This window comes from Coregonus lavaretus (genome assembly GCF_964263955.1).
Source record: "Coregonus lavaretus genome assembly, chromosome: 29".
NCBI lineage: Eukaryota > Metazoa > Chordata > Actinopteri > Salmoniformes > Salmonidae > Coregonus > Coregonus lavaretus.
The window spans coordinates 24,953,788-24,976,262 of NC_140016.1; the positions used below are offsets into that span (position 1 = coordinate 24,953,788).

General features: G+C 46.1%; 1 protein-coding gene across 1 annotated transcript; it reads right to left on the reverse strand.

The window, feature by feature from the left end:
* Window positions 1-6,596: 6,596 nt before the first annotated feature.
* LOC311104889 (equilibrative nucleobase transporter 1-like) lies at window positions 6,597-14,633 on the reverse strand (the record flags this gene model as incomplete). Its single annotated transcript, XM_084146855.1, has 12 exons — window positions 6,597-6,716; window positions 7,794-7,917; window positions 8,196-8,382; window positions 9,211-9,318; window positions 9,874-10,017; window positions 10,172-10,290; window positions 11,723-11,862; window positions 11,963-12,055; window positions 12,319-12,395; window positions 12,575-12,621; window positions 14,066-14,195; window positions 14,447-14,633. 12 exons carry the CDS (start codon window positions 14,631-14,633, stop codon window positions 6,597-6,599), a joined length of 1,476 nt encoding a protein of 491 aa, XP_084002981.1.
* Window positions 14,634-22,475: the final 7,842 nt, after the last annotated feature.

Here is a 22,475-nt window from a genome sequence, read left to right on the forward strand (position 1 = left end):
GGTCATAGTCAGCATTCCTCCTCCTCCAAACACGGCGAGTTGAGTTGATGCCATAGAGCTCGATTTTGGTCTCATTTGACCACAACACTTTCACCCAGTTCTCTTCTGAATCATTCAGATGTTCATTGGCAAACTTCAGACGGGCCTGTATATGTGCTTTCTTGAGCAGCGGGACCTTGCGGGCGCTGCAGGATTTCAGTCCTTCACGGTGTAGTGTGTTACCAATTGTTTTCTTGGTGACTATGGTCCCAGCTGCCTTGAGATCATTGACAAGATCCTCCCGTGTAGTTCTGGGCTGATTCCTCACCGTTCTCATGATCATTGCAACTCCACAAGGTGAGATCTTGCATGGAGCCCCAGGCCGAGGGAGATTGACAGTTCTTTTGTGTTTCTTCCATTTGCGAATAATCGCACCAACTGTTGTCACCTTCTCACCAAGCTGATTGGCGATGGTCTTGTAGCCCATTCCAGCCTTGTGTAGGTCTACAATCTTGTCCCTGACATCCTTGGAGAGCTCTTTGGTCTTGGCCATGGTGGAGAGTTTGGAATCTGATTGATTGATTGCTTCTGTGGACAGGTGTCTTTTATACAGGTAACAAGCTGAGATTAGGAGCACACTCTTAAAGGGATCTCAGCTCGTTACCTGTATAAAAGACACCTGGGAGCCAGAAATCTTAAGGTGCCTTTGAGACTTCCCCATTTCCCCCCCAAAAAGCTGAGATTTTCCATTGAACTTCATATTCATTGTATTAAGTATATGTTATGCTGTTAGAAATGCATATTGGTCAAGCTCCCACACTTTTTATAAATTAACTGCAAGCAGACAATTTACATGCAAACAGCAAAATATGTCCACCCTGTCATGGACAATTTCAAAGCAGAATAAATACATTGTAATTACATAGTGATTATAAAACGTACATTTTCAGAAAACTATTTAGTCACTTTCTCAACAATATATTTTAGTTTATGGGAAAAGTATTTGGATAATAATGAAATTATGGCAAACTATTTGTTTCTCTATAAAATCTGCGAGAGTTGCACTTTCTTTTCTAAATAAAATCTAACAAAAAAGATATCTGGTCAAACTTTCAAACAATACTATTTGGCCCTCATTTGTTTATAAAGGAATCACACAAAAGATTTTGCTAACTTGTGAAAATAATTTGTTTATTTTCATAGAACATGAAAATAACAGGGTGGACAGTGACATGACAGGGTGGACCCTGGGCATGACAGGGTGGACACGTTGTGAAATGTCATTGAATGGCCTCATAAATGCAAGGAACAATGCAAGAAAATGATGTAAAAAATGCCTTTTCCCATGTAGGGGGAAATTACAAGTTGAACAGACTGTTTTTGATCCACTCTACCTGCATGCAGCCACTGAATAAAGATGCCCAAAATGAGACATTAATGTGGCCTTCTAGCGTTAAACTCTGTACATCATTCTGCACAGTGAAAGTCAAACATTCAACTGTAGAACAAGAAGAAAAATGTTTTTTAAGTGGAGAACAGTTGATTTGAAAAAACAGAATATTACAGAAAGATCACTTGGACGCATCTCCAAACAGTCTCTCCCTTTCTGCAGAGACATGGCTCAGTTCTGCAGTTGCTGTTCCACATACTTCCATGCAGACACTTCAATCGGTACAGAGCGCTTGTTCAGAGCCTGTGGTTCTGGTATTAGGCAAAGTACCTGCCAGTCATGGTACCAACAGATGTCGTCCCGAAGACTTGGCCATTTGAACTTGTTTATGCCATGGCGTTGCATACACTTAACTTTCACACTGTGCCCTTCTGCATCCATGATGATACCTGGGTATGCTTCATTGTCATAATTAACGACGCACCACTCTCCAATGTGCTTTACCTCAATCATTTCTGGTCTCCTAGGATTATCTGGTGTCTTTCCACATGCTGGGGACTTGTCAAATGAAACAGGAACATTAGCTAGAGTGACCTCTTGAAGGTTAAAGCAGGGGCAGTCCAAAACACCTTCCTCCCTTTTACACAGACATGAAATGTCTCTGTATTTCATTTGGCCGGGTGTCAGACTGATAGCTTGGTGGATTCTCATAGTGCCTTTTATGGCAGCTATTGCAGGTACCTCAGGCTTTGATTCAATATCCCTCTCTGGGATGAAGAACAGCTCGACAGATGTGTCCAGGCTTTTCAGCTTGTTATACAAGCTCTGGGCATCAGGAATGTCTCCTCCATGGGCTACAATCCGGTCTGCTGACCTCTTGAGGGCCCAACCCACACCGTCTGGTGCCCCCTTCCCATGATTAGCCTCAAAGAAATTCCACGTTATTTCTTTGAAGCCATACTTGTAGGGTTCCGTTGAGAGGTAGAAGAAATGTCCCTTTTGTCGATACTGCGTTGCAGGCCCATCGCTGAAAAAATGAAGTGTGCTGACTTGAGGGTGTCGTTCTCTCACTACCTTCAGAACTGGATCAAGGTGGGCCCAGATGGCCACAGGGTCGTGTCTTCTGGAGGGTGATATGGAGCAGAAGGTGTGTGGCGCTTGTTCACCAGTGGTGTAGAGCACTCCAGTGTGCAGACTGGCCTGCTTGTGTGAGCCTCCAAAATGCACAGATTGTATTTTTTCGCTGTACTTGCCTGAAACACAAAATATTTGTAAGGATTTTTTTTAGCAAGTTAGTTATCAATATGTCATTTTATGGGGACATAAACAGTTGATAATTGTCCTTCAAATAAATCTAAACTTTCTAATAAGTCTCATCAGCTAAACTTCCAATGATCTAACCTGGAGGGCCCTGGCTCATGCTGATTTTCAGGAGTTTCAGCAGGGGAGTTGGGTGGTGTCTCTGACTGTAGCAAAGCACTGGCCCTGTTTCTGGCTCTGGCTTGACTTTTTGCCTCTCTCCATTTCTTTCTTTTTGCCCTCTTCTCTCTCTCACTGAGCTCATTGACACCCTTCTTCTTTCCAGTCTCTCTGTCTTTTTTCCATTTGACCCTTTCTTTCTCAAGGTACATTCTTCTTCTGTCTGGGTCAGCATCACGACGTTCCCGATATCTCCTTGCTATCTCAGCTCCTTTTGATCTCATTCCTTGAAAAAGACGATTCAAAATGTTCCCTTACACACTTTAATTGGCAGTCCCGGTAAACTAGGCTTGCATTATCAAACTAGGTTTGCTGATACCGATATCGCCAAAAAAATTGTCCATATTGTCCATTCTTACTATGTATAGCATGTACTGTTATAAAATGTGTGTAATAGCTGTTGTAATATGTGTAACATTATCAGTATGTGGCCTAAACTATGCACATGTCCTTCCTGTCATGAACCATGTCCACCCTGTCATGGAAGGCTTGCTGACAGGGTGGACAATGACAGGGTGGACATTTTTGGCTAATGTTAGCATTTAATGAGCACATGGTGGACCTTCACTTAGCAACATACTACAGTTAGCAAGCTGACTGTGTACTGTTTTACAAATATATTTCAAAGTTCTGATAGGTTTTTCTATCAATTGATATTTCACTATGACAGAGTGGACATGTTAAGCTTGACAACATCCAACTACACACATAATATGATGAAAATTATGAAACATAAGTGTAAATACTTACTCTGCAACTAGACACTGCTTCAGCCTTCATTGAAGAAAGACAAAATGCTCGTAGTGATGTCACTGAAAACATCAGTGGGTTTCTTAAAGGGGCAGTTACCCCATAATGACAGGGTGGACAGCAATTTCAGGGACACATGCAAAATGTTCAATATGATTATGAAAATACAATATACATGATCAAAATTACTTGTTTTATCAAATAACTTATTGTGGACAGTAAAACCATGTAAAAAAAATTGGATTTAGTATCATTTAACCACTTATTACACACACTGTAGTTAGCAGAGCAGTGTGTGGGACATGCCAAAATCACGTACATCCAATGAAAAAAATTTAATAAAATGAAGGAAACACTTTTTTAGAGACTTATCATTCTACTGATATGTGTGCAAATGTTTGGCCACTTATAATAAGACCTCAGACTTTCATTATTCTGCTACATTTTCATGATGACTGAGTGAGTCTGATGAGGACACCAAAGGCACCTCATAGTGATATTGACTCAAATACTTATTTCCCTCATTAAAATGCAAATTAATTTATAACATTTTTGACATGCGTTTTTCTGGATTTTTTTGTTGTTATTCTGTCTCTCACTGTTCAAATAAACCTACCATTAAAATTATAGACTGATAATTTCTTTGTCAGTGGGCAAACGTACAAAATCAGCAGGGGATCAAATACCTTTTTCCCTCACTGTATACAGAAGATAGCCCTATTTGGTAAAAGACCAAGTCCATATTATGGCAAGAACAGCTCAAATAAGCAAAGAGAAATGACAGTCCATCATTACTTTTAGACATGAAGGTCAGTCAATCCGGACAATTTCAAGAACTTTGGGCTGCAATCTGAGGTGCTTGCTGATTTCTGAGGCTGGTAACTCTAATGAACTTATCCTCTGTAGCAGAGGTAGCAGAGGTAACTCTGGGTCTTCCTTTCCTGTGGCGGTCCTCTTGAGGGCCAGTTTCAACATAGCGCTTGATGGTTTGCACTTGAAGACTGCACTTGAAGAAACTTTGAATGTTCTTGAAATTGTCCGGATTAACTGACCTTCATGTCTAAAGGTTATGATGGACTGTCGTTTCTCTTTGATTATTTGAGCTGTTCTTGCCATAATATGAACTTGGTCTTTTACCAAATAGGGCTATCTTCTGTATACCAACCCTACGATGTCACAACACAACTGATTGGCTCAAACGCATTTAGAAGGAAAGAAATTCCACAAATTAACTTTTAACAAGGCACACCTGTTAATTGAAATGTATTCCAGGTGACTACCTCATGAAGCTGGTTGAGAGAATGCCAAGAGTGTGCAAAGCCGTCATCAAGGCAAAGGGTGGCTACTTTGAAGAATCTCAAATAAAAAATATATTTTGATTTGTTTAACACTTTTTTGGTTACTACATGATTCCATATGTGTTATTTCATAGTTTTGATGTCTTCACTATTATTCTACAATGTAGAAAATATTAAAAATAAAGAAAAACCCTTGAATGAGTAGGTGTGTCCAAACTTTTGACTGGTAGTGTAAGTATTCAGACCCTTTACTGAGTACTTTGTTGAAGCACCTTTGGCAGCCTCGAGTCTTCTTGGGGATGACACTACAAGCTTGGCACACCTGTATTTGGGGAGTTTCTCCCATTCTTCTCTGCAGATCCTCTCAAGCGCTGTCAGGTTGGATAGGGAGCGTTGCTGCACAGCTATTTTCAGGTCTCTCCAGAGATGTTCGATTGGGTTTAAGTCCGGGCTCTGGCTGGGCCACGACACAGGACAACGACCCTGTGCTTAGGGTCGTTGTCCTGTTGGAAGGTGAACCTTCGCCTGGAGCAGGTTTTCATCAAGGATCTCTTTATACTTTGCTCCGTTCAGCTTTCCCTCGATCCTGACTAGTCTCCCAGTCCCTGACGAAAAACATCCCTACAGCATGATGCTGCCACCACCATGCTTCACCGTAGGGATGGTGCCAGGTTTCCTCCAGATGTGACGCTTGGCATTCAGGTCAAAGAGTTCAATCTTGGTTTCATCAGACCAGATAATCTTGTTTCTCATAGTCTGAGAGTCTTTAGGTGCCTTTTGGCATACTCCAAGAGGGCTGTCATGTGCCTTTTACAGAGGAGTGGCTTCAGTCTGGCCAATCTACCATAAAGGCCTGATTGGTGGAGTGCTGCAGAGATGGTTGTCCTTCTGGAAGGTTCTCCCATCTCCTCAGAGGAACTCTAGAGCTCTGCCAGGGTGACCATTGGGTTCCTTGTCACCTCCCTGACCAAGGCCCTTCTCCCCCGATTGCTCAGTTTGGCCCGGCGGCCAGCTCTAGGAAGAGTCTTGGTGGTTCCAAACCTTTTCTATTTAGGAATGATGGAGGCCACTGTGTTCTTGGGGACCTTCAATGCTGCAGACATTTTTTGGTACCCTTTCCCAGATCTGTGCACAATCCTGTATCGGAGCTCTACGGACAATTCCTTGACCTCATGGCTTGGTTTTTGCTCTGACATGCACTGTCAACTGTGGGACCTTATGTAGACAGGTGTATGCCTTTCCAAATAATGTCCAATCAATTGAATTTACCATAGGTGGACTCCAATAAAGTTGTAGAAACATCTCAAGGATGATCAATGGAAACAGGATGCACCTGAGCTCAATTTCGAGTCTGAATACTTATGTAAATAATATTTCTGTTTTTTTAATACATTTGCAAACATTTCTAAAACCTGCCTTCGCGTTGTCATTATGGGGTATTGTGTGTAGATTGCTGAGGATTTTTTGTTGTTGTTGTACATTTTAGAGTAAGGCTGTGACGTAATAAAATGTGGAAAAAGTCAAGGGATCTGAATAGTTTCCGAAGGCACTGTATAAAACATTTGATCTAAAATCCAAAATGCTGGAGAATAGAACCAAATTAAAATAAATACGTAGGGGAGTGTATATACAAACTGGTGAGGAAACAGGAGTGAGGGTTGAAATGACCGTTTTAAAATGTGTGTCTTTTTAGAGCTCGTCTAAGAGGAAGGGGAGTCCTTGGGTTTACCCCTCTGGGCTGCCAGGCCACGACAATGCAGGTAGACACAGACAGGATGGATGAAGGCCAGCAGACTGACTAACGTCAGAGCTATGTTCACCTGTAGAGGGAAGAGAGAGAAGAAAGAGAGTGAGGAGGTGGGGAAAAGGAGATGGGGTCACCACTTTGCAATAACTCTACTTTAGAACATAATGGTAAAGGTTTTTGCCAGCTGAAAAGCTCTACCAAATCAAAATCAAATTTTATTGGTCACATACACATGCTTAGCAGATGTTATTGCGGGTGTAGCGAAATGCTTGTGTTTATAGCTCCAACAGTGCAGTAATATCTAACAAGTAATATCTAACAATTTCACAACAATACACACAAATCTAAAGTAAAGGAATGGAATTATGAATATATAAATAAATATTTGCAATGTCGGAACGGCGTAGACTAAAATACAGTAGAATAGAATAGAATACAGTATATACATATGAGATGAGTAATGCAAAATATGTAAACATTATTAAAGTGACTAGTGTTCCATTATTAAAGTGGCCAGTGATTTCAAGTCTATGTATATAGGGCAGCAGCCTCTAAGGTGCCAGTGTTTTATTTTTGCTAAAAAAGTAGTGTGTAGTTCTAGTAGTTAGCTACACCGCTACATGGCAAACAAGTAATGAACATCTGAAAACACTACCAAGATTTGAATTTAGTTCAGCTACCACCAAGCTACTGGAAAATGTAGTTTAATTAGTAGTTGGACTACATCACTACTCCCCGACACTGTAGCTAACTACTGGAACAACACAGTACGTTTGCAAAAAGAAAATATGGGTGAAGTAGGCAGGAATTTCCTTTATTTTTCAGCATCAGACCTGCCTACTTCTCTCTTGAAACAGTTTTTGTGTTTAATAGGCTAAATTACACGTTCTGTTAACATCTGACTCCAGAGTGATTTGTTCTTGCCATTTGTAGTCTATGACATTTCAGATTTAGATATGATAATTTATCACAAAGTAACTTTAGTTAAGTCAACTATATTTTTCTTAAGGGTAGCTTTAGTGTAGTTTAACTTCTTCCAGTGTGAAGTATTTGGTAACTTGTTAAACTATATTGTCAAAGTTGCTTCCCCGACACTGCCAATGGTAAAGGTAGTATATCTGGTAATTATGATAACAGTAGCTCCACTCACGTATAGTGGGTCTCCTCCCAGCACTCCTTTGACCAGGATAAAGCAGGGGTACTGCAGCAGAGAAACCACTGCAGACAGAGCCATGACCATACCATACAGCTTCCCAAAGTGACAGGGAGGAAAACTATACAGAGAGAGAGAGAGAGGGAGGAAGGCAAGAGAGGGGAGGAAAAGGAGATCATTTAATTGATTTGTTACTTCAGTACACAAGTACGACACAAAGAAGGTGTGGGCGTCTATCTGCGCTCCCATTATCCTCTTCCATTATGTTATGTGTGTGTTTGTTTGTGTGTGTGTGTGTGTGTGTGTTTGTTTGTGTGTGTGTGTGTGTGTGTGTGTGTGTGTTTGTGTGTGTTTGTGTGTTTATGTGTGTGTGTGTGTTTGTGTGTGTGTGTGACTCACGCAATGCTGATGAAGGCTGCATGGCCTCCGTAGAGGAAGGATCGGTTGAGGACCTGCAGGATGAAGGTGAGGTACTGGAGGGGGAGGAAGGGAGTGGAGGCACAGATGGAGAACAGGACACACTGCAGCGCCGTCAGGGTCAGGGAGAGCACTGACGCACGCAGGTCTGCCTCCTTCTCACTCACTCCTACACACACACACACCAAACATACACAGTATGTACACACACACCAAACACACACACACCAAACATATGTACACATACCAAACATGTACACACACACACCAAACATACGTACCCACACACAGACGCACACCCACACACACAAACACACAGATAAGATTAGTGTTGTGTGTACAAACTCCATGCATATTTTACACCCATCCCCTGCCCCCCACATAGTTAGATTACTGGGTCAGAGAATGCAGCAGTTCTCATAGATCTGGTGTTGGAAGTTAGTTTAGAGCAGGGTTCTTCAATTCCGGTCCTGGAGGGCCGAAACACTTCTGTTTTTTATTTCTACCTGGTAGTTAATTGCACTCACCTGGTGTCCCAGGTCTGAATTAGCCCCTGATTAGAAGGAGAGGATGAAAAACAGAGGTGTTTCGGCCCTCCAGGACCGGAATTGAAGAACCCTGGTTTAGAGCATCATTACAAATACCGTCCTATACACATATTTCAGTAGTTTGAAGATGCAAATCTCGTATCAATTCTGTCTTTTCTACGCCACCTCCGACACTACCATTTCAATTACCCCCCTCCGAGCAGTAATGTAAAGTCAGAGGCTCTTCAAGCCAAATGTTCCTACAGTAAAAATATTAATAGCAGAGCAATACAAATTTAATAAAAACATATACAAAATCTGGAGAAATACATATTTGATGACCTGTGAAAGACGACGCTGGTACAGGTCTAAAAACGGTCTTAGTGTGTTTGGTTTGTAATGTGAGTGTGTGAGGTTTCACATGTGTGTTGTAGGGGGGTTGTAGTAGTGTGTGTAGGTGAGGTTCGTACCTGGGGTCCTGGGCTTGCCCTTGTGTCGGTCCATGATGAGGCCGTTCCATGGGGCAAACAGCACCCCACACAGCTGGGTCACAGCAAACGCATTGGTGTATGTGCTCACTGCAGGGACAAACAGAGCGGAATAAGGACATGCTTAGAAAGAGAGAAGGGTAACACTTTAAAGTAACTGTCCAGTGAAAATCTCACTTTTAAAAATTCATATTATGTTAACTCATTCCCAAATAATGTTGTTGATTTGTCCTATACTCGTATTTGTGGCCATAAAAACACTAAAAACACCCATCTCAAACAGACTGTTTCAAAAATGCTTGCTATTTCCTAATAGAGGATGATGTCATCCTCCTGAGAAGGATGAGCTGGCCATTCAGCGGTCTACACACATTAATATGTTTTATGACCGCTATACGCCACACCATTCCAACACAGAAAAGCTGCTTTTTAACATACTTAATTTAAAAAAATTGGAAGGAAAACTATTTCAATTATTGTAATTAATTATAGGTCATATTTCATAGAAATCTGGAAACACTAGACAGTTACTTTAAAATAAAGGGTAACACTTTAAGTCTACATTATTAAACATCAGTAAGATATTTATAAACGGTTAAGACTGTACGATAATGTCTGCCAATGGGCAGTTGTGTGTGTGTGTACCCAGAGAGGGCTCTCCCTGGGTCAGTCTCTGCAGCATGGGGTTGAGGGTGCCAATGAACAGGTAGTGCCTCAGCTGCATGACCGATAGCCACACCAGGTGCCAGATGAAGAACTTGGACAGGAAACACTCCCAGAAAGTAGCCACTGGGAAGGGGAGGGGGTAGGGAGGTCAAATCAGTCACAAATACACACAGATTATGTTATTGTAGTAAACAAGGTCTGTATGGTCAACCAATCATGAATATATGGGACAAGGGAACAACCAGAGCTGATATCAAGGTAACCTAAAACTACACACCTTTCTCGGCGCTCTCCTTATTAAAAGGCATTTCCTCCATGACATCGACACTCTGCACGTTGCCATTGGCTGCTGCCTGCTCCGGGCTGAAGGTCTTGGTCTGGCCACAGCTCTTCATCCTGTCACAGGAAGTAATGGCAACACTGGTTAGAGCAACACATGGAGGACAGACAGACCAGACCCACAGGGGGTGTGCTGGGGTCTCTAGTATTTGTTGGACCTTCTTCTAAGAGCAACAAACACTGAGCAGACATGTATTCCCTTCTTTCCCTGGGTGTATTTTCTGTCCAGCTCCTGTGCTGTGGATTTTTTCTGTCTTAATCTGTGGGTTCTTATTCGTAGGTGTAGCCCTCAGGGAGGGGTTAGGGGATGTGTTCTTACCTGTAGGTGTAGCCCTCAGGGAGGGGGTAGGGGATGTGTTCTTACCTGTAGGTGTAGCCCTCAGGGAGGGGGGAGGGGATGTGTTCTTACCTGTAGGTGTAGCCCTCAGGGAGGGGTTAGGGGATGTGTTCTTACCTGTAGGTGTAGCCCTCAGGGAGGGGGTAGGGGATGTGTTCTTACCTGTAGGTGTAGCCCTCAGGGAGGGGGTAGGGGATGTGTTCTTACCTGTAGGTGTAGCCCTCAGGGAGGGGCGAGAGGATGTGTTCTTACCTGTAGGTGTAGCCCTCAGGGAGAGGGTAGGGGATTTGTTCTTACCTGTAGGTGTAGCCCCCAGGGAGGGGGTAGAGGATGTGTTCTTACCTGTAGGTGTAGCCCTCAGGGAGGGGTTAGGGGATGTGATCTTACCTGTAGGTGTAGCCGTCAGGGAGGGGGTAGGGGATGTGTTCTTACCTGTAGGTGTAGCCCTCAGGGAGGGGGTTGGGGATGTGTTCTTACATTTACATTGACATTTTAGTCATTTAGCAGACGCTCTTATCCAGAGCGACTTACATGAGCAATTAGGGTTAAGTGCCTTGCTCAAGGGCACATTGACAGATTTGTCACCTTACCTGTAGGTGTAGCCCTCAGGGAGGAGGTAGGGGATGTGTTCTTACCCGTAGGTGTAGCCCTCAGGGAGGGGGTTGGGGATGTGTTCTTACCCGTAGGTATAGCCCTCAGGGAGGGGGTAGGGGATGTGTTCTTACCCGTAGGTATAGCCGTCAAGGAGGGGGTAGGGGATGTGTTCTTACATTTACATTGACATTTTAGTCATTTAGCAGACGCTCTTATCCAGAGCGACTTACATGAGCAATTAGGGTTAAGTTCCTTGCTCAAGGGCACATCGACAGATTTTTCACCTTACCTGTAGGTGTAGCCGTCAGGGAGGGGGCAGGGGATGTGTTCTTACCTGTAGGTGTAGCCCTCAGGGAGGGGGTAGGGGATGTGTTCTTACCCGTAGGTATAGCCCTCAGGGAGGGGGTAGGGGATGTGTTCTTATCTGTAGGTGTAGCCATCAAGGAGGGGGTAGGGGATGTGTTCTTACCTGTAGGTGTAGCCGTCAAGGAGGGGGTAGGGGATGTGTTCTTACCTGTAGGTGTAGCCCTCAGGGAGGGGGAGGGGATGTGTTCTTACCCGTAGGTGTAGCCCTCAGGGAGGGGGTAGGGGATGTGTGTTCTGGGTAGCAGGAGGAAGGTCCTGACCAGGTGGATGACGCCACACGCAGCCAGGAAGAGGAAAGAGGCACGCAGAGAGATCCCAACCTCAAATAGCAGCTTGAGAGACAGGAGGGATGGAATCATCATCATCATCATAATTAACACATGGACAGCTATCAACTGATCATCTGTGGGTGGGTGTGTTTAACAATGTTACCTTGATGATGAGGAAGAGGGCGGAGGAGGAGTCGAAGGCACCATTGTAAAGGGTGATGATGGTGGAGCGATTGGAACCAAACAGGTTGCCTATCTACAGGAAGTCACAGAGAGGGGAGACGTAACTTGCTGAGCCTCTGTGTCTTAGTGTCTCATGCTTCTCATCAGTACACACCACAGACTGACAAAACCCCAAGTCAAACGTAAGCAAATGTATGGCCCAAGGCAAGGTTGTCCATGGTTACATCAAGGGTGTGTTCTCAGTCATGGTCCTCTTTGTTTACTGACAGAACCCTGAGGACTGTTGTGTACATGACTGATGTTTATTCAGGAGGTAATAAATATGAAAGAACAGACCTGCATGTTGGTGACCACAAACAAAATGCCTCCCACAGCGATGAAGGACAGCGCCGGGAATAGGAGGGAGGACAGAGCTGAGAGAAATAAAGAACAGACTAATCCCTCTTGAGATCTTGCGAATTGCTGATGAAAGTGTAACAATCTTCCAACTGTTGATAAACTGGTATCAAACTCCAAGGTGTTTGAGTAAGCTGTGCCATCAAACCTGTTTTTCTCAAATAGTATTACACTATAGAAAAGTCAAGGATTTTACCTGAACTTGAAAAGGCCACAAACAAGGCACCAGTGGTGTACAGTGATCTGGAGAATAAGAATAAGTGACCACAACCATTATGTGAATTCAAGCAGGCAAGCGCAGACACAAACACACACACACACACACACACACACACACACACACACACTCTACCACCCTGTCCAACTTCAGTCCTCTTTCTCCATTTATTTCACATTCCCTCTCTCTGTTTCCATTCCTAACCTCTGGCAGTGCTCTCCATAGACACCGCCCCCTGGCTCTGCCTTGCACACTCTCTTGGATAACTAAGCACTGAGTCCAATCTACTCCAACAAGAAACTAGAAGCCCAGACAACTCACCCCCTGCCCCACCACTTTCCTTTGGGCTCTCTTTCCCGTCACTATATTTCTTGTGTCCTTCTGCCTACTCTCTCTCTTTCTCTCTCTCTCTCTCTTTCACTCACACAAACATACACACACACACTTCACCTTTCCCTTGCTCCTCCCAGAGCTTACTCCACACATGTTATTATGATCAGACATGGGAACCCCTCCAAGGCGAATACCAGGATGTGACAGCCAGAGAAAGAGTGACTTAGTACTGGAGAGTACACCCACATGCTTTCTACCGTCACTTAGATACCAAAACTAAGGAGAAAGATAGACAGAGACAGAGATAAACTGTTGGAGAGAGTGGTAAAGAGAGAGACAGACAGAGGGTTCTCTGTTATGGCTAAGGCGATAACAGCTGGAGGCTGCTTGATAGTGTAACAGTGTTGCTTCCGTCCCTCTCCTCGCCCCTACCTGGGCTTGAACCAGGGATCCTCTGAACACATCGACAACAGTCACCCTCGAAGCACCGTTACCCGTCGCTCCACAAAAGCCGTGGGAAACATGGGAAACAACTACTTCAAGGTCTCAGAGCGAGTGACGTCACCGATTGAAACGCTACTAGCATGCACTGATTTCATGGCTGTTAGACAGAGACAGACAAAGAAGAACACAGTGCTCTTGTAACAGTGTTGCTACATAGCACTGTGTTCTTCTTTGAAGGTCTCTGTCTAACACCCATGAAATCAATCACATTAGGTATCACAGACTAGACACAAAGAAATCTCAACTTCCATGAGATTAAGCACTTATTAAAGCCTCATTAACTTTGAACAGATTCTTTAACTTTTAACAAGACTTTATAATATACTGTCTTCACGTAATGCCAAATCCTTGCGGGTAACTCAAGGCTAAGCACAAATTAATGGTTGAGATCAATGGAACATTTGCGTGAAAGGTCAAGTTACAGTCTCAAGTTAAGATAAGACAAGGCTCATTTAGCTGTGTTTTAGTGACACCACTGCATTTGACTGTTTTGCATTCTCTCTGTCAATTGTCTCTTGCCAGATTGTTATGGTTACTACAATTGACATCTAACCATCAATCATGGTTTAATATAGGTTATGAACCCTGTGCAGCTTAGTGATGCTTTATAACATGTTTATAAAAAATACTTACATTCCCAGCAGCCTGGCTACCATGGTGCCGAAACGGTCGAACAGGAACCCATTGGGCAGCAGCAGGAAGTTGTTCATGAAGGAAGCGATGGTGAAGATGAGGGAGAACTGTTCATCTTGACCACTGCAGTCTGACACACACACACACAGGCAGTCAGAGAGCTATCAGTATGGACAGGTGTGTGTGTGTGTGTGTGTGTGTGTGTGTGTGTGTGTGTGTGTGTGTGTGTGTGTGTGTGTGTGTGTGTGTGTGTGTGTGTGTGTGTGTGTGTGTGTATGCATGAGATATTTATTTGTATTGTAAGCTCTACTGTGAATCATAAAAATACAATTTTTTGAGAATGTGTTCCAAACGGGACAGTGAGTTGTCTCAGTCACTGACCTAGGAATTGCATTCCATTGACCCCGGTGATGTTGACACACAGGTAGCTGAAGTAGCCTTCTGTCTTCAGGACTAACACCAGGGAGGCCCAGCCGAACATGGCCCCCGCAAAACACAGGCACTCCAGCAGCCCTGTGACCAGGGTCAGCCACCGCCGCACCCCTGCCCCTCCCTCACACCCCAGCATGGTCTCGTCCTGCACACGCAATTCCACCCTCTCTCCTTCCCTGGTGGTCACTTCACTTAAGAGAGAAAAATAGAAAATCAGAAGTGAGAAAAAACAAAACTGAAGGTAAAAAAATAAATGATCCTATCTCTCCTCTGAAAGTGCTTTCAAATCTCAATGACTCTCTTGAATGCCCTTTTGAATTATATTTAGCCTAAATAATGCTTTCCTGTGTCGTTGTGATGCCTGGCCATTGCATTTTGCTGCAGTCGTATTGAACGCAAACATAGTAATATTCCAACATCGCCAAAGAAACCATATACATAAAAAAAAAAGACGCAACTGCCCAACTGCAACATTCATTATTTCATTTATGTGGAAAAATGAATCACCCTACATTACTCACAGTTCAGAATTTCCCCAGCCACTCATATGAACAACTGTTCCTCTCTCTTCCCTTAACTCTCTTTTTCATACTTTATATAAGCCTTCCTTCCACCCAGTCTCCCCTCCCTCCTTCCGTTCAACCCCTCCTCTCCCCCAAATCCCTCTCTCTCTCACCAAAGGAAGTGTCAAGGTTGAATGTAGATGTGGTGTGGAATCAAGCGCAGGACACACAGAGGCTTCGTACTAACGTCTTTAGTGAAGACAAAAAGAACAAGCCAAACACGGCTAAAATCACCCTGGCAGGCAAGCGAACTTTACGCACACCAGTAAAGTACAAACAAAAGGCACACACTGTACGGAACTCTCTTCAAAAACAATACAGAGAGAATAAACGAACTAGCATCCCAACATGACACGAACAATTACACACAACACATGACAAAACCCAAGAGAACTTATAGGACGCATAATTAACACTAACAAGGAACAGGTGTAACAAAACAGACAAAACCAAACAAACATCGAAACATAGAACGGTGGCAGCTAGTACTCCGGAGACGACGACCGCCGAAGCCTGCCCGAACAAGGAGAAGGAGCAGCCTCGGCCGAAACCGTGACAGTACCCCCCCCTTGACGCGCGGCTCCAGCCGTGCGCCGACCCCGGCCTCGAGGACGACCAGGAAGACGCGGAGCAGGGCGCGTGGGATGACCACGATGGAACTCGGTCAGAAGAGACGGGTCTAGGATGTCCCTCCTTGGCACCCAGCACCGCTCCTCCGGGCCGTACCCCTCCCACTCCACGAGATATTGGAGACCCCCCATCTGGCGTCTCGAATCCAGGATGGACCGAACAGTGTACGCCGGAGCCCCCTCGATGTCCAGCGGGGGCGGAGGAGTCTCTTCTATCTCATAATCCTGGAGTGGACCAGCTACCAGCGGCCTGAGGAGAGACACATGGAACGAGGGGTTAATATTCTTGTAATCAATTGGCAGTTGTAACCTGTAACACACCTCGTTCAATCTCCTCAGGACTTTAAAAGGCCCCACAAACCGTCGACCCAGCTTCCGGCAGGGCAGGCGGAGGGGCAGGTTTCTGGTCGAGAGCCAGACTCGATCTCCCGGTGTGTACACCGGCCCCTCACTGCGGTGGAGATCGGCGCTCGTCTTATGTCGACGGATGGCCCGCTGCAGATGGACGTGTGCAGCGTTCCACGTCTCCTCCGAGCGCCGCACCCACTCATCCACCGCCGGGGCCTCGATCTGGCTCTGATGCCAAGGTGCCAGAGCCGGCTGGTACCCTAACACACACTGGAAAGGAGTTAGTTTAGTGGAGGAGTGGCGGAGAGAGTTCTGTGCCATCTCGGCCCAGGGAACATACCTCGCCCACTCCTCCGGCCAGCCCTGGCAATACGACCTCAGAAACCTACCCACATCCTGGTTTACACGTTCGACCTGCCCATTGCTCTCCGGGTGGTAACCCGAGGTAAGGCTCACCGAAACCCCCAAACGCTCCATGAACGCTCTCCAGACTCTGGAGGTAAACTGGGGGCCTCGATCAGACACTATATCCTCGGGTACCCCGTAATGCCGGAAGACGTGGGTGAATAGTGCCTCAGCGGTCTGTAGGGCAGTAGGAAGACCCGGCATGGGAAGGAGACGACAGGCCTTCGAGAACCGATCCACAACGACCAGGATGGTGGTATTCCCCTGTGAGGGGGGAAGGTCTGTAACAAAATCCACAGAGAGGTGAGACCAGGGTTGTTGTGGAACGGGCAGGGGTTGTAACTTACCCCTGGGCAAGTGTCTGGGCGCCTTACACTGGGCACACACCGAGCAGGAGGAGACATAAACCCTCACATCCCTGGCTAACGTTGGCCACCAGTACTTTGTGCTAAGGCAGTGCACTGTCCGGCCAATACCTGGATGCCCAGAGGAGGGTGACGTGTGAGCCCAATAAATGAGTCGATCCCGAACCTCGAGCGGAACGTACGTCCGACCCACCGGACACTGTGGAGGGCTAGGGTCGGTGCGTAACGCCCGCTCGATCTCCGTATCGACCTCCCACACCACCGGTGCCACCAGACAAGACTTCGGTAGTATGGGAGTGGGCTCAACGGACCTCTCCTCTGTGTCATACCGCCGAGACAGGGCGTCTGCCTTCCCGTTCTGGGACCCAGGGATGTAAGTGATCTTAAACACGAACTGGGCTAGAAACATAGTCCACCGAGCCTGGCGAGGATTTAGTCTCCTAGCTGCCCGAATGTATTCCAGGTTACGGTGGTCAGTCAAAATGAGAAAAGGGTGTTGAGCCCCCTGAAGCCAATGCCTCCACACCTTTAGGGCCTGTACCACAGCTAACAGCTCCCTGTCCCCTACGTCATAATTTCGCTCCGCCGGACTGAGCTTTTTCGAGTAAAAAGCACAGGGGCGGAGTTTAGGTGGTGTGCCGGACCGTTGCGAGAGAACGGCCCCGATACCGGCTTCTGACGCGTCCACCTCCACTTGGAATGGTAAAGCGGGATCCGGATGCGCCAGCACCGGAGCCGAAGTAAACAGGTCCTTCAGTCTCCCAAAACCCTGTTCGCCTCAGCTGACCACCGCAAGCGCACCGGACCCCCCTTCAGAAGGGACGTTATGGGAGCTGCCACCTGTCCAAAACCCCGGATAAACCTCCGGTAGTAATTCGCAAAGCCCAAGAACTGCTGCACCTCTTTAACCGTGGTTGGGGTTTGCCAATTACGCACGGCTGACACACGGTCAACCTCCATCTTCACCCCTGACGCGGACAACTGATAACCCAAAAAGGAGACCGACTCCTGGAAGAACAGACATTTCTCTGCCTTGACATACAGGTCATGCTCCAACAGCCTCCTCAACGCTCGGCGCACCAGGGCTACATGCTCGGCTCGGGTAGAACTGTACACCAGAATATCGTCTATGTACACGACCACTCCCTGCCCCTGCATGTCCCGGAAAATCTCATCCACAAAGGATTGGAAGACTGATGGAGCATTCATTAACCCGTATGGCATGATGAGATACTCGTAATGACCCGAGGTAGTACTAAATGCTGTCTTCCATTCATCGCCCTTTCTAATGCGCACCAAGTTGTATGCGCTCCTGAGGTCCAATTTTGTGAAGAACCGTGCCCCGTGTAATGACTCCGTCATAGTCGCAATCAGAGGGAGTGGATAACTATATTTCACAGTAATCTGATTGAGACCGCGGTAATCAATACACGGGTGCAAACCTCCATCTTTTTTCTTCACAAAAAAGAAGCTTGAGGACGCAGGGGAAGTGGAGGGCCGTATGTATCCCTGTCTCAGAGACTCGGCAATGTATGTCTCCATCGCCCTCTTCTCCTCTTGTGACAAAGGATACACGTGGCCCCGCGGGAGCGCAGCTCCTGCCTGGAGGTCTATCGCACAATCCCCCCGTCTATGAGGTGGCAATCGCGCCGCCCTCGCCTTGCTAAACACGAGTGCTAAATCCTCATACTCGGGGGGAACGTGCATTGCGGGCATTTGGTTTGGACTCTCCACCGAGGTCACCCCTACGGAAACACCCAGACATAGCCCCACACACTGGGCAGACCACCCCTTAAGAGCCCTCTCTCGCCACGAAATGGTAGGATCATGAGTAATCAACCAGGGAAGCCCCAGCACCACCGGATACGCAGGAGAGTCGATCAGATATAGCTGAATCGTCTCCTCATGACCCCCCTGCGTCTCCATCCTAAGTGGCACTGTGACCTCCCTAATCAACCCGGATCCTAACGGACGGCTATGTAGGGCATGTACAGGGAAGGGATTATTAACCGGAAGGAGAGGGATCCCTAACTCTATACAAAATGTACGATCTACAAAATTCCCAGCTGCGCCTGAATCTACTAGCGCCTTATGCTGGGAACGAGGTGCAACCTGTGAAAAACAAACAGGTATGGTTATGTGCACGACAGAAAGCTCTGGGTAAGTGGGGCGCCTACTCACCTGGGAGGACTCCCCAATGTGTGGCCTGCCGTCTCGTCCTCCAGGAGACCCTCCCCAGCACCTAGCCGCGGTGTGCCCTCCACGGCCACAGTTGGTGCAGGGGACGGCCCCCCTCGGGCTCCTTCTCCTCCGTTCTCTAGCGCCAGCACCCCCGAGCTCCATGGGACTCGGCTCGGAGGTGCTGGAGGGTGGAATGGGCGACCCCCACCCAGGACGTCCGCGGGTGGCGAGCAGGGTGTCTAGCCGAATGGCCATGTCAACCAATTGGTCAAACGTAAGAGTGGTGTCCCTGCACGCCAACTCTCTACGGACGTCCTCCCGGAGGCTGCAGCGGAAGTGATCTATGAGGGCCCGCTCATTCCACCCTGCATCTGCCGCTAGAGTCCGAAACTCCAGGGCAAACTCTTGAGCGCTCCTCATCCCCTGCCGGAGGTAGAATAGACGCTCCCCCGCCGCCTTCCCCTCAGGTGGATGGTTGAACACTGCCCGGAAGCGGCGGGAGAACTCCGCATAGGTGATCGTTGCGGCGTCTATCCTCCTCCATTCGGCATTGGCCCACTCCAACGCCTTGCCGGTGAGACAGGAGATGAGGGCGGAAACGCTCTCGTGTCCCGAGGGCGCCGGGTGTACGGTGGCGAGGTAGAGTTCGACTTGCAACAGGAAACCCTGACACCCGGCAGCGGTGCCGTCGTACGCCCTCGGGAGCGAGAGCCGAATCCCACTGGGTTCCGGAAGTTGGACAGGTGGACTGACCGATGGTGATGGTGTGGTAGGTGGGGGCGTGGGTACCCCGCTGGTCTCCCATCGATGGAGGGTGTTCATCACTCTATCCAGAGCGTGCCCGATCTGGTTGATCCTGTCCTCCTGTCCACGAAGGCGCTCCTCAATGACCTCGGTAGGTGCGGCTGCTCCTGCTGATTCCATGGTGAATGGTGTGTAATTCTGTCAAGGTTGAGTGTAGATGTGGTGTGGAATCAAGCGCAGGACACACAGAGGCTTCGTACTAACGTCTTTCGTGAAGACAAAACGAACAAGCCAAACACGGCTAAAATCACCCTGGCAGGCAAGCAAACTTTACGCACACCGGTAAAGTACAAACAAAAGGCACACACTGTGCGGAACTCTCTTCAAAAACAATACAGAGAGAATAAACGAACTAGCATCCCAACATGACACGAACAATTACACACAACACATGACAAAACCCAAGAGAACTTATAGGACGCATAATTAACACTAACAAGGAACAGGTGTAACAAAACAGACAAAACCAAACAAACATCGAAACATAGAACGGTGGCAGCTAGTACTCCGGAGACGACGACCGCCGAAGCCTGCCCGAACAAGGAGAAGGAGCAGCCTCGGCCGAAACCGTGACAGTAAGTAATATTTTCGGGGTAGTGTCTGAATGCGAACACATGAATGTGAACACTGGTGTACTGGACACGCCCGCAAATGTTGTAGTCAAGGCTAGGATGGCTCCAGTGCAATTAGTGGAGCTTACTCAGGTGTTCAAAAGCGAGAGCTTAATGCTTCTTAGGTAGTTCTTTATGAGTTTTAGTTTAGAAAACGATCTCTCCGCAGAAGTGACAGTTACAGGGATGGTAAAAACAGCTTGATTGCCGTAGAAACATCAGGGAAACTGAGCAGAAGGGAGGTGTGCTTCAAATACAGCAGTTCTGCAACATCTTTAATTGAGCCTCTCATTCTCCTTAATTGCCGGCCTCAACCATTTACAGTAAGAGATTAACTGTAAAGGAAACTCTGGGGACAGGTCGTCTGGATACTGGACAGCCAATAATTTGGCAGACGCAAACAGATTATCGTCTTTAGCGGACAACAGTTCTTGAGGGGTTGAACAAAAGTTTGCGATTTCATTCATATTGTGAACCTGCGTTTGAGTTGTGTGGTTGCAATATCAACAGTCCCTTATCTATGGTATATTTAAGCAATAATGCACGAGGGGGTGTGGTATATGGCCAATATACCACAGCTAAGGGCTGTTCTTATGCAGGACGCAACAAGGAGTGCCTGGATATAGCCCTTAGCGTGGTATTTTGGCCATATACCACAAACCCCCGAGGTACCTTATTGCTATTATAAACTGGTTACCAATGTAATTAGAACAGTAAAAATATTTTCTGGGGTCATACCAGTGGTTTATGGTCTGATATACCACGGCTTTCAGCCAATCAGTACTCAGAACTCGAACCACCGGTTTATAATTTGGCATGCATCATTCAAGACTACATTTAAATTGAGGCAGCGCAATGGACATATAATGCACAATGTCTCAGGAAAGACTGTCTGGGTTGGCAATACTCAGTATAGAAAACAGTCAGGCACGCAACCTGGACCTACAGGCCATGGTGAAAACATTTGCACTCAAAAAAGGAGGACTTCAGGAGACCAGGGGAGTCTCTTAAGTTGGATTTCATTTGATTTAATTTATCTTGAATGTTGCAGCCCAATTGTGTAGGCTACTAGTCAGACTACTTTTTTCCTCATTGTTAGGCTATTTGATGTGTAATTTATTTATTTATTTCAAAAAAATTTTTTTAATTGCAACTAAATAGCAGCTATAGATCGTACACTGCATAATAAAACAATCCCTAGTAAGCTAGTGTTTTGAGGGTGGACTGACTGTATTATTTGGCATTAATAGACTGGTTTTACGCACAACAACTTTAGACCTTGCGGGGGGCGAACTCCGACCTTGCGGGGTCCAGAGAATGTGTTACATCAGTGAATGTGAAGGAAACAACAAAACAAAAGAAAGCCAATCCATGCCATATAAGCAATGAAATGTCATATGGGAGAGATACTTCCAATATTGCCAATCTGCAAAAAGGAGTGTGAATTTGGCTGTACTGTTTGCTATTGACATTGCTAGTTAATTACTGTACAAGTGTATTTCAATGTGTATCAAGGGCTTTAGGACATAGCCTTAGACACTAATGTACTCCGTCTCTCACTCATTCAATCCCTACCAGTAAAGTCAAAGGAGGAAGGGCTAGACAACTACTATGAATAACAACCACAAGATCTCATAACCTCATAATCAAGTTTTTACACCTCGGATCACAAGATCTCGTTGTCAGAATAGCGCAACTTCGCCAAAACGATATTGATGTAACAGTTATAATGCACAGCTTCTTCTATACAGAGGAGACTGAACAAATGCAATCATTGGAGTGACTGACATGAAACAGGAAATAGGAGCAGATGCTGAATCAAACACTGCAGCTCAGACAGAATAGAATAAGACTCATCATGACATGTGAGCAAGATCATCAGATATTATTTATACAGGGGCGCAACTTTCACTGGGGATGGGGAGGGGGGGGTGGGACATACAGTGTACACTACTGTTCAAAAGTTTGGGGTCACTTAGAAATGTCCTTGTTTTTGAAAGAAAAGAAAAAAAATTGTCCATTAAAATAACATCAAATTGATCAGAAATACAGTGTAGACATTGTTAATGTTA